Raw genomic sequence first — 13246 nt, 5'->3', positions numbered from 1 at the left:
TGCTGATGCTGATCCCTGATGATGAGGAGGATGAGCAGGATGATGATGAAGATGATTGTCCTGTGTTAGTTAATCCAGCCCTCATACATCATACACACATACAACCACCTGGATAAAAAAAAAAAAAAAAAAAAAAACTAAACTAAAAAAAAATAAAAATCAGAAATTCATTGTTCATGATGATGGTTATTATAGCTTACAGTCAATAAAAATAATTTGGTGTTAAATTAACTACAATATTAAAAATTGTAAAGACAAACTGGTACCACTGGCACTGTGCCGTCCTGCTGGAAAATGAAATCCGCAAAGTTGTGAGAGCAGAGGGAAGAATGAAGTGTTGTATATATGCACTCAGATAGGGACTTGAACCCAAGACCCCAGTGCTAGTGGGAGGCGATGCTAAAAAAAAAATCACTTTAACTTATTTTTTTTCTTGCCTTTCTTTTATATCTGTACCTACGTATGATGTAAGATTATTATTTGCCACATCTGCTATCATTTGACACTGATCAGTGATTTTGATATGAGTATAATTGGTAATAACCAAGAGTTATACAATAGCTAATATAGCAACAGATGTTTTACCTGCCTGAAGGAAATATTTAAAGCAATACATAATATATATATAATGATTAATTATATCTTATATCTATATTATTTCTAAAATGATCAAATATTTATATCTTTCTATAATGATCATTGATGGGTAATATGGTCAATAAACGAATTAATTTTTAATTTAAATAAATACTTTTGGAGCTGTAGCAGGTTTATAATAATAATAATAATAATAATAATAATAATAAACTTTTTATGCAACTTTCTTGTGCAATTCATAATCGTGTAATAATTTATTACATTAAAATATATATAAAAATAAAAAATGAAAAATTATTTTAAAAATATTTAAAGCAATATTTATATATGTTTTTTTATAAAATTAAGTAAAATCCTTATTTTTATTATATATATTAAACCTGTAGAATTATTTCTTAAATTATTTCTCTCTGTATACATCCTCTCTTATGCGCAAAACCGGTGCAGCTTTGATGCGCTAGAGGATGTTTTGATTGGAGGAGCTGTAGCTTCAACCTGGGTTTAGAGTTTAGAGGTGAATAAACGGGTGTTTAAATAAACCGGATTAAATAAGAACTGAATTAACCCGCGCGCTGAGATGACTGCAGCAGTGTCAGCACTGCAGTAATGCGGGTTTATAGGCTGTAGAAATGTGTAGAAGTGTGTAGAAGTGTGTTTAATCTGCAGCAGGAGGTCAGGGCTGGTCATGGCGTGGAGGAGGAGGAGGGTGATTATAAACTGGATTAAATCAGAACCGAATTATTCCCAAGAACTCTTTACTAAACCCAACAGGTAAGTGTTCTGTTTAACCTTACCTAACACCAGCCTTACAGCTCCTAACTCTCTCCAATGCAGGATTAGGATCTTGTTTCCTATGCTTTAATAAGTCGTGGCCACACATTAGGATCTCGCTTCCGTGCTTAAATAAGTAGTGTCCATGCATTAGGGTCTCTTTCTTATGCCTTAATAAGTTGTGGGCACTAATTAGAATCTCGTTTAGATGCTTTAATAAGTCGTGGCCACACATTACTGTTTCCTTCCCATGTTGAATAAGTCATGGCTACGCATTAGGATCATATTCCCATGCTTTAATAAGTTGTGGCCACGCATCTCGCTCCTACGCATAAAAAAGGTTGTGGCCATGGATCACTATATCTTCAATAAGTTCTGGCCATGCATTAGGATCTCACTTACACGCTTTAGTAGTTCACGGCCATGCATTAAATAAATGGTGGCCATGCACTACTAACTTGTTCCCATGCTTTAATAAACCCTGCCCATGCATTAGGATCTCACTCCCATGCTTTAGTAATTCATGGTCATACCATGCTTTAATACGGTTTGACCACGCATTAGGATCGTATACTAATGCTTTAATAAATCGTAGCCATGGATTAATATCTAGCCCCCCACACTTTAAGTCATGGCCTCACATTAGAATCTCGTTCCCACACTTTAATAAGTCATAGCTACACATAAGGATTCTGTTTACTATGCTTTAATAAGTCATGGCCTCGTGGTTTTTATCCAATCAGATCAGTGGGGTATGACAACATCACTAAACAAACACCTAAACAATATAACACCACTTCTGACACCAAACTTTACATTTACATTAATAATCAACCAAATAATCAATAATCACTAATAATCGATTCTAACATTTTATTATATTATATATTAAATCCTGCATTTTATTCCTCCTTATTCCAGGTTCTCCCTCCATCCTCAGCAGAGATGTGGCTTTAAGAAAGTTCTGAAGAAGCCAGAGATCAGGAAGGGAGGTGCAGAAGAAGGTCCAGCTGCAGATCTGAGTGAAGCAGCAGCTAAAAAGAGTACATTACCTCCTCCTCCTCCTCTCGGACCACCTGTCCGGCCCCCCAGAAACCCCCGGCTGCTCTTCAGACCCCTGATGTTCACAGTGGGGGTAGGTCTTTCTCAGAGCTCCTCAGACTGGCCATTAACCCACCACTGAGCCATTGAGTCAAAATATACATAACAGATGATGGTCAGGGTTTACATTCTTATGGTGAAATGCTTGGTTTAAGCTGCTTCTATATGGTTTAATCATTCACAAAATGAGTCGTTTAGAGCTGTATAGCTATTTATTTACTCTCCAAGATGAAAGGTGGACCTGCGATACATACCCCCAGAAAGAGTATCAGTGGAAGTTTTAGCAAAAATGCTTGAATTCAAGTCATTTTGGAGGATTTATTGTGGCCCACTGTAAAGAAATTTGGACATCATCTTTAGAAGAATTTTTAAAAAAGTACTGAAAAAAAAAATTAAAAAGTAAAACTCGATACCATGGCATGATGGAACAATTTGTAGAAGAGAAGGTTTCCCTGCACCCATTTAGCATACTCTGATAGCATAGCAACAACTTCATAGCAACCACCTTGTAAACACGGAGCAACACCACAGCAACCATTTAGCAAACATTGAGCAACCACCTGGGAAACCATAGAAAATATATACAGTCGCAACACCACAGCAACCACCTCTCAACCACTTAGCAACATCATTGCAACCACCTATGAGATAAAAATCCAACCACATACATTAGAATACTATAGCAACCAGCTAGAAACCCGTTAAAAGTATCGTAGCAACACCATAACAACCACTTGAGCTACTATAGCCACAGTTGCATAGCAACACCATGGACACCACCTGGAATAACTGGAGCAACTGCCAGGACGTTAAAAACTATTTAGTTACAGAACAATTTATTTTAAATGCACATTTCTGGCCCTGCCTTGTACCCTGTGCAAGGTGTGTCATGATGATGCCCATTGCTATCTCAGACCTCGCCAACAGTGTATTTTCACATCTCTAAATAGCAACATAAATAGGAACATTTCTGAAGTAATGCTATCTGAACCTAGATATACTTCAACAGTCATACGTTCATTGCTATCTTGGGAGTGAATTGGTAACACAGGCTGCTAAGAAGCGTTGGATATGTCTAGGTAGCTGCGCTATTAAGATAGCAGTCCGCCAAAGTCAGAGCGCACCTGGCTCTTAAAGGGAATGATGAGCGGAGTCCCGCTGATTGGTTTGTTTCACGTTATGCCCAAACTTAAAAAAAAATGCGATATAGTCACATCACAGGACGTACTTAAGGCAATAAATTGAACATGTCATGTTGCAATGTTTTGATTCTTGACACTAGAAGTAGATACACAGCGCTGTCTCTGTGTCTGTGTGAGTGACAGGCTGCTGCTGCCTGAGAAGCGTGAGGGCAAGGACGGGGTGGAGGAGGAGTAAACTCGAGGTAACAGCATGGCCTCCATCCACATAGTTGGGCACGTGCTTGTAAACGTGAGCACGTGTTGAAAGCTGTGTACCTCAGTCCAGCACAGTTTTGCGGCGCAGATATTTCCAGTTACAGCTGAATTCACGCTTTTAATACGAGAAAAACAAACGCTCTGATTTACCTTTTCAAAAGCCATTTAAATGCCTGATTAAAGGACCGATTACTGCTGTTTTGCTCGGGTTTTGAGTGCTCGGTGCTGACTCTTGATTGGTTAAAACCATAGACAGTGCACATGTGGGGGCGGGGCTGGTGACGTCATGGACCCTGCATTGTTTAATATCACGATATACATCACAGAAAAAAGAACAGCCCTAGTTTGTAGGATCTTCCACTCTAACGCCATGTCAGTTTACAGGCTGCTCGTTCGGCGCCGCTGCGATCCTGCAGTACGAGTCGGTGCGGTTCCGGGTGGAGAGCGTGCTGGAGGAGGTTCGGGAGGAGAAGCTGAGGAGACTGGGAGAAGGACAGGTACAGAACAGAGAGAGCCATGATACAGCATACTGGCACAACTGGTGGAATCAGCTGTCGGCGTTCCAGAAGCAGATGATCCTGCTGGTGTCTGCAGTGGACGACTGGTGGGGCAGGAGGAGCGAGGGGCAGAAAACTGCTATAGGTCAGCCTGCAGCAATTTATATTTAACATATCATGATCGTTAGTTGTTTTAATATTTTTTTAAAGCCCAGATGATGCCACAGGGATTGATTCCCTCCCTGAAAACATTAGTGGGTTAACTAGCTCGTTGCTAAGGTTAGCTAGCTCATTGCTAACATTAGCTAGCTCATCGCTAGCTTTCGTTCTCTCTCCGATAACATTAATGTGTTAGCTAGCTCGTCACTAAAGTCCGCTAACTTGTTGCTAGCTTTAGTTCTCTCCCTGGTAACATAAGTATGTTAGCTAGCTCTTCGCTAAGGTTAGTTCTCTCCCCAATAACATTAGTATGTTAGCTTGCTTGTCGCTAAGGTTAGCTAGCTTATTGCTAAGGTTAGTTAATTCCTTCCCAATAACATTAGTGTGTTAGGTAGCTCGTCACTAAGGTTAGCTAGCTCGTCGCTAAGGTTTGCTAGCTCATCGCTAGCTTTAGTTTTTTCTCCAATAACATGAATGTGTTAGCTAGCTTGTCACTAAGGTTGGCTAGCTTGTCGCTAACTTAAGTTCACTCCCTGGTAACATTACTGTGTGTTAGCTAGCTTGTCACTAAGGTTAGCTAGCTTGTGGCTTAGGTTAGCTATTTCGTTGCTAAGGTTAGTTCTCTCCTAAATAACATTAGAATGTTAGCTAGCTCGTCGCTAAGGTTAGCTAGCGTATTGCTAAGGTTAGTTCATTCCTTCCCAATAACATTAGTGTGTTAGCTAGCTTGTAACTAAGGTTAGCTAGCTCGTCACTAAGGTTTGCTAGCTCATCGCTAGCTTTAGTTTTCTCTCCGATAACATGAATGTGTTAGCTAGCTCGTCAGTAAGGTTAGCTAGCTCGCCGCTAGCTTTAGTTCTCTCCCTGGTAACATTAGTGTGTTAGCTAGCTTGTCACTAAGGTTAGCTAGCTTGTGGCTTAGGTTAGCTATTTCGTTGCTAAGGTTAGTTCTCTCCCCAATAGCATTAGTATGTTAGCTGGCTTGTTTGTTAGATTAGCTAGCTCTTCGCTTAGTTTAGCTAGATCATTGCTAGCTTTAGTTCTGTTCCCGGGTAACATTAGTATTTTAGCTAGTTTGTCCCTAAGGCTCGTCGCTAAAGTTAGATAGCTCACAAATAACATTAGTGTGTTAGCTAGTTCATCGTTAAAATTAGCTAGCACGACGATAACGTTAGTTTGTTTCTCCCTGATAGCATTAGTTTTAGCTAGCTAAATGACTTACATTAGTTCATTTCTTCCCAATAACATTAGTTTGTTAGCTAGCTCTTCGCTAAGGTTAGCTAGCCTGCCACTAACGTTAGTTCATTCCTCACAATAACATTAGTATGTTAGCTAGCTCTTCACTAAAGTTAGCTAGCTCATTGCTAAGATTAGCTAGCACATCGCTTATGTTAGTTTTTTCCCCCATGATACTAGTGTGTTAGCTAGCTCGTCGCTAAGGTTAGCTAGCTTAGCTAGCTTAAAGAAAATCTCCTAAACATTATCAAGTTTTGTGTATCTCTTGATGCTAGTCTACAAACTAGCTATGGATACTTTAGAGTTAAAAATGAAGCACTGTTATAAGTCGCTCTGGATAAGGGCTAATGCTAAATTACTTAAATGTAAATGTAGCTCATTGCTAATTTTATTTCTCTCCCTAATAACATTAGTATTTTAGCTAGCTCTTTGCTAAGGTTAGCTAGCTCATCACTAACGTTAGTTCTCTCCCTAATAACATTAGTATTTTAGCTAGCTCTTTGCTAAGGTTAGCTAGCTCATCACTAACGTTAGTTCTCTCCCTAATAACATTAGTATGTTAGCTAGCACATGTCTAAGATTAGCTAGCTCATCACTAACATTGGTTCTCGCCCAAATAACATTAGTAAGTAAGCTAGCATATGGCTAAGGTTAGCTAGCTCACCGCTAACGTTAGTTCTCTCCCTAATAACATTAGTATGTTAGCTAGCATGTGGCTAAGGTTAGCTACCTCGCCACTAATGCTAGTTCTCTCCCTGGTAGCATAAGTGTGTTAGCTAGCATGTTGCTAAAGTAAGCTAGCTTATCACTAACATTAGTTCTCGCCCTAATAACATTAATGTGTTAGCTAGCTCGTCACTAAAGTTTGCTAACTTGTCGCTAGCTTTAGTTCTCTCCCTGGTAACATTAGTGTGTTAGCTAGCACGTGGCTAAGATTAGCTAGCTCATCACTAACGTTAGTTCTCTCCCTAATAACATTAGTATGTTAGCTAGCATGTGGCTAAGGTTAGCTACCTCGCCACTAATGTTAGTTCTCTCCCTGGTAACATAAGTGTGTTAGCTAGCACGTGGCTAAAGTTAGCTAGCTCATCACTAACGTTAGTTCTCTCCCTTATAACATTAGTATGTTAGCTAGCACGTGGCTAAGATTAGCTAGCTCATCACTAACCTTAGTTCTCGCCCTAATAACTTTAGTATGTTAGCTAGCACGTGGCTAAGATTAGCTAGCTCATCACTAACATTAGTTCTCGCCCTAATAATATTAGTATGTTAGCTAGCATGTGGCTAAGGTTAGCTAGCTCTCCGCTAACGTTAATTCTCTCCCTGATAACATTAGTGTGTTAGCTAGCATGTCGCTAAAGTTAGTTCACTTAGACTTGTCTGAAAATGCAGCAGCAGCACGTCTGGTCTTCAACCAACCAAAACGGCACATGTCACTCTGCTGCTCATTGAGCTCCATTGGCTACCGGTTGCTGCTCACATCAAATTCAAAACTCTTACAATCACCTACAAGGTGATGACAGAACAGGCTCCTTCCTACCTGCACTCGCTCCTGAAGGCTTACGCTACCTCCCGGCCGCTGCGCTCCTCCAATGAACGTCGCCTCGCTTTGCCAAACATTCACACAAAGCAATCCAGACTGTTCTCATACAGAGTTCCCCAATGGTGGAACAAACTACCTTCCACTACCAGATCAGGAGAATCTCTCGCTATCTTTAATAAACTCCTGAAGACAGAGCTCTTCAAAGAGCACCTACTCTCCTAACACCTCTAACTAACTACCTTCTACTACCAGATCAGGAGAATCTCTCACTATCTTTAAGAAACTCCTGAAGACAGAGCTCTTCAAAGAGCACTTACTCTCCTAACACCTCTAACAAACTAACTAATTCTAACCTCATTTCCTTCTTCCTCTTCTCTACTCCTCTATCCCATTATTTCCCTCTGACCTCCTTAAGGCCCTATCTATAGATGCTTTATTTTTAACTTCTATTATTTTTGTACTTAACCTCTTCTATTATTTGCACTTCAATATTGTAAGTCGCTTTGGACAAAAGCGTCTGCCAAATGTAATGTAATGTAATGTAAAAAATGTTTTTTTAAGAATTACAGTTTTGTTTACGACGAGATCTGTTAAATCATAAGGGAAACATGGCAGCATCCCTGTTCCTTATTAGTGTCACATAATGCACCTTATAATCTGGCACACCTAATAGTGCGAAAAAATACAGTACATAAAAGGATAACAGCACTACTGTATATATAATGTAACAGAGACCACTGCAAACCTTGGTACAAACTCTGGTGTGAAAAAGACTTTCAGGTGTGAAACGGCCTTATTGATCATCCTGTCTTTGTTTTGTCTCTCAGGTATCATCGCTCTGAACACGGCGGTGCTGTGCTGCTGGAGAATTCCGGTAATGCAGCGCACCATGCTGAAGTTCTTCACCTCCAACCCTGCTTCCAGTGAGTGTGGATCACAGCACACAGCCCTGCCTGTATGATGCTGAAGCTCTGGATTAGGTTTTAAGTAGTGTTAAAAGTAGTGTTATTTTCTTCTACTGTTGATCTACAGAAACACGGTGCCTTCCCATGCTCCTCTCCTCCTTCAGCCATTACTCCATCCTCCATCTGACGGCCAACATGTTCGTGCTGTGGAGCTTCTCCACCAGCGTCGTGTCTCTGCTGGGCAGGGAGCAGTTCCTGGCTCTTTACCTGTCTGGAGGTATTTCTCATTTAATGTTTTATTTTTTTTATTTTATTCCCTACAGTGTAAATGAATAGTATGAAGACTATAAAGGAACACATAAGGAGTCATGTAGTAACTAGTAAAAGTGTTAAATAAACTTAAGTGTCTCTTATCTGGAGTGCTGTTACCTTGTGCTCTTCCTTTCCTGGGGCAGTCCTGATGAGTGCCAGTTCCATCATTGAAATGTTTTTGATGGTCTATTCACTGTATACCTGTAACTCTACCTCTTCACTACTTTACAACTGATGCTCTCAAAGAAGAAATTCAAATATTTAACTCTTGACGAGTTTAGCACAGCTGTTAACTGAAAGCTAACTAGAAAAATGATGAATGTAAAATATAAAACATAGTCTGGTTTGTTTAACACTTTTCTTGTTAACTAAATTCCTTAAATAACATATTTTTGCGCACTATAACACGCGCTTATTAAGGTATTAAGTAGCAGTAAAGCCACTCTGCTGAAGTACAGAGTTATACAGGAGTTTCAGTAAAGTTCTCCAGCACAGAGACTGGAGCAGTATTAGCATTACCCGCTAAGCGTGTTAAGCAGTAGCTCTTTCACCATTTATAGAGGCGTGTAACCTGCTTCTAACCCTGGCTAGCACTGCTGGATGAGCATTAGCATTAGCCACTAACCAAGCTAAGCGCAAACTCTTTCGCTGTTCACTAGCTAGCTAACCGCTAGCTAATATCGCCCTGGCTTACCGGAACACTCAGGGTTCCTCAGTGTATGAGTATTGCTGCTGCACCCAGCCTTAGTGTAAATCTGGAAATGTTAGCTTACTCTAAATAAACTGTGAAAATGTTTTTTTTTTTTGTTTTTTTTTTAAGAATGACAAAATTACAGTTTTGTTTACTTAACTTAGTAGCCCCCACACCACCACCCAGTGGAGTTATCTGCTGAATTAGAGGGAAAACATGATGACACCCCTGTTCCTTACTAGTGTTGCATAATTCTCCATATAAAAAAAAATAAAAATTCAGTAATTCCATATGTTTTTCTTTATAGTTTAAGTGACTTTTTAGGATTAATCTATAATGCAAAACATTTTTAAATAATAAGAAAACACTTAATTTAAAGTGCTACTTGTGTGCTTGTGTGTGATTAGGTGTGTTCGCCACCTTCATCAGCTACGTTTGTAAAACAGCGACGGGTCGTCTGGGTCCGTCACTTGGGGCGGTGAGTAACTCTTAGATTTGCTTGTGTCTAAAGATATGTGTAATTTGTTCTCTTCCAAAGAAAAAAAATATCATCCATATATCTTCTTCCTATTTGAGAGAATTCTGTTATTTTCTTTACTACTGTAACTTAAAATTGTATTTTAAGTGCCTTCATAGATAAAAAATAAAGGCTAAATAAAGTATATTGTAGTTTAACTGATAAAGCAGATTGATGTATGTTTATATATTGGAAGGGCTCAATTAATAACCTCTTGTTTTTCCAGACTGTGTAAAGTTTCAGGCTGAAATGTTGTTGTGTTTTATATCGTGTAGTCCGGTGCTATAATGACTATTCTGGCTGCTGTCTGCACTAAGATGCCCGAGGTCAAACTGGGAATCATCTTTCTACCCATGATCAGCTTCACAGCCGGGAATGTAAGTGTGGATGTGTGTTTCTGTTTGCTTTTTTTGCAATATTATCATTATTATAATCAGTAATATTTGTATTCATATAGAGTCTTTCTCAAGAATGCTTCATATCAAAATAAACAACAGGACTCTGTGATATTCTGTTCGGTTTTAGGCTCCTTAACTGTCCCACTTAGACCAAGAGGCCTGTGAAAACATTCATTAAGCTAGTAAGGAATCTCTGCATGCTGTTCTACAGGCTCTGAAGGCCATCATGGCTCTGGACACAGCTGGACTTGTTCTGGGCTGGAGGATGTTGGACCATGCAGCCCACCTTGGAGGAGCTCTGTTTGGAGTGTGAGGATCTCATTAATCTTCATGCAAACTTAATTATTATGTATTACTACACTTTATCACTGTATTACTGCTGAGAGCAGAAATGAAGCTATTACAGTTATATATTCTTAGTTTCCTAACTTAAGTGTTGATTATGTGAAAGAGTTAGTGTTTAGCGTCGTTAGTGGGTAATGTTAATGCTGCTGCAGCAGTGCTAGCCTGGGTTAGCAGCAGTTTGTGGCTAATGTCAATGCAGCTGCAGCAGTGCTAGCCGGGGTTAGCAGCAGTTTGCGGCTAATGTCAATGCAGCTGCAGCAGTGCTAGCCGGGGTTAGCAGCAGTTAGCGGCAAATGCTAAAGCTGCTCCAGCAGTGTTAGCCAGGGTTAGCAGCAGGCTACAGGTTGATAATACTCACCTCTAAATGGTGAAAGAGCTAGCGCTTAGTACAGTTAGCAGGTAATGCTAATACAGCTCCAGCAGTGCTAGCCGGGGTTAGCAGCAGGCTACAGGCTGATAAAAGTCGCCTCTGAACGGCAAAAGAGCTAGCACTTAGGGCGGTTAGAGGCTAATGCTGCTCCAGCAGTGCTAGCCCGGGCTATCAGCAGGCTACAGGTTGATAATAATGCTCACATCTCTCTGCTTCTTCTCAGATGGTACATCTCTTATGGCCATAGTCTGATCTGGAGAAGGCGGGAGCCGCTGGTGAAGTTCTGGCATGACCTGAGGAAAGGCCCTCCTGGTGGAGCGCCACCTAGAGGAGGAGGTGGAGGTTCTGGAGCATAAGGCCTTATGCAACGGTGCTCATCTGCCAAACTATATCAGCTACCAAACACAAGGACTGGCACTGGAAACGTAACCTTAAACCTTAATAAAAAAAAGGTTGATTAAAGGTTAATTTAAAAAGTTATTTAAGGGATTCCATAGAACAAGGCTAAAGCAGTTTATAACTGTTGGTTAAACTCTTAAAGTATAAAATAAAAATAAAATAAAGACAAAAATTAAATTTGTGCACAAGTTACTATAGCAGCTCGAAAAATGATGTTTGTTCTTACAGCCTACAACATATTAAAGGCCAGTCAGTTATTCATTATAATATCTGATCTACAAGTTTATCTAAGGTAGCCTAAGATAGGAATGACTACACACTGATGGTGAGTGTCATCCAATGGAAATGAAGACTAAACTCAGTTATTATATATAAGTTGATTAAAATGTTATTTTTGATTTGATTTTCTCAAATTAAAAACCTCTGGAATATAATCAAGAGGAAGATGGATGATCACAAACCATCAAACCACCAAACTGAACTGCTTGAATTTTTGCACCAGGAGTAAAGCAGCATAAAGTTATCCAAAAGCAGTGTGTAAGACTGGTGGAGGAGAACATGATGCCAAGATGCATGAAGAAAACTGTGATTTAAAAACCAGGGTTATTCCACCAAATACAAATATTTTCTGAACTCTTTATGAAAACTTTATCAATATGAAACGTTTTTCTTTTTTTATTTCAGCCATTTCTCATTTTCTGTAAATAAATGCTCTAAATGAGAATATTTTTATTTGGAATTTGGAAGAAATGTTGTTTGTAGTTTATAGAATAAAACAAGAATTTTAATTTTACCCAAATATATACCTATAAATAACAAAATCAGAGAAACTGATTTAGAAACTGAGGTGAACTCTTGCTGTTTTTTCTTTGGAGGATCTTCCTCAAATGAGTCAACGGCAGAGCTGTTTGCCATTATCCGTGTTCATTTTTTTTTTAAATACATATAATTTTACTTCTAATTATTTTCTCCCATCTTCCCTCAAATTTACAATGCCAATTGTAGAACTCCTCCTATCAATGGTGATGCCCCAACACCAGGAGGGCGAAGACTAGAGCATGCTTCCTCCGATACATGTGAAGTGCTGATGCAGCGTTACCGAGTAGCATAACCGCGCTAACACTCGGAGGAAAGTGCAGCGAATTGGTTCTGATACATCAGCTCACAGATGCAGCCTTGTGCTGATCCTTATCACCCTAGGAGTGATTAGAGGAAAGATCGCCATCTACTGTACCCACCCAGAGAGAGCAAGGCCAATTGTGCTCTCTCAGGGCTCCGGCAGCTGATGGCAGCAAGCTGCATGAACAGGATTCGTTCACTGCGGCCAGCACTGTTCATTTTAAGAGTATGTAAACTCAGAAGACACCATTACTGTTGCCTTTTTTTTTTCTAAAGCACTTGATTTCACCTGATTTCATGTTGGAAGTGTGTGTGTGTCAGTGTGTGTTTGGTTAGGGTTTGTGTATGAGGGTGTGTTATAATGAGATTTGTATATAAAATATATAAACCAATCCAGGTTTTTACACATATTGTTTCTTCTGTCATTTGCTGTGAGGGTGATATTGTTCTAATGGAATATGGATATGAAACAATAAAGAAATTAATTCTTTTCAACCTGAAGTTTGATTGATGTTCTAGAATCAGACACATTTACATTTTACAGTCATACATATTTCTGTATATATATATATGTGTGTGTAGGCGAGCCATCAACTGTGTACCGTGCAGGTTGATTTACGGCGTGTTAGTAAGTCTTTGCTATCGTAACGTCGGGAAAAGTACACCTTGCGTAGATTGGCGTGTCTCCTGCTCACCATTCCCTTTAAGAGCCAGATGAGCTCTGACTTTGGCAGATTTCTATTTTAACAGTGCAGCTAAATGAACATGAACATGTCCAATGCTTCTCAGCTAAGGAAACTGACCTGTTCATTCACGCTGTGAAGATAGTAATGACTGTCTGACAGTTGACGTCTGTCTAGGTTGTATTCAGTCAGTGGAGCACCTGTAT

General features: G+C 39.6%; 1 protein-coding gene across 1 annotated transcript; it reads left to right on the top strand.

Moving 5' to 3' along the window:
- Positions 1–1043: 1043 nt before the first annotated feature.
- parla (presenilin associated, rhomboid-like a) lies at positions 1044–12852 on the top strand. The gene is made up of 9 exons (XM_022678633.2): positions 1044–1368; positions 2290–2503; positions 4244–4508; positions 8129–8224; positions 8334–8483; positions 9617–9687; positions 10002–10103; positions 10336–10433; positions 11063–12852. The coding sequence occupies exons 1-9, from the start codon at positions 1283–1285 to the stop codon at positions 11193–11195; spliced, it is 1215 nt and encodes a 404-aa protein (XP_022534354.1). The 5' UTR covers positions 1044–1282; the 3' UTR covers positions 11196–12852.
- The last annotated feature ends 394 nt before the right edge of the window (positions 12853–13246 follow it).

The sequence above is a fragment of the Astyanax mexicanus genome, chromosome 4, assembly GCF_023375975.1.
Source record: "Astyanax mexicanus isolate ESR-SI-001 chromosome 4, AstMex3_surface, whole genome shotgun sequence".
Lineage (NCBI taxonomy): Eukaryota > Metazoa > Chordata > Actinopteri > Characiformes > Acestrorhamphidae > Astyanax > Astyanax mexicanus.
The sequence above is the reverse complement of the archived record's forward strand: the minus strand, read 5'-3'. Positions and strand labels throughout refer to the sequence as shown.

Coding starts and splice junctions, on each gene's coding strand:
- parla (XM_022678633.2), top strand. CDS start 1,283: ATGGCGTGGAGGAGGAGGAGGGTGATTATAAACTGGATTAAATCAGAA. Junction 4,509..8,128: donor GGGGCAGAAAACTGCTATAG/GTCAGCCTGCAG, acceptor TTTGTCTCTCAG/GTATCATCGCTCTGAACACG. Junction 8,225..8,333: donor CACCTCCAACCCTGCTTCCA/GTGAGTGTGGAT, acceptor GTTGATCTACAG/AAACACGGTGCCTTCCCATG.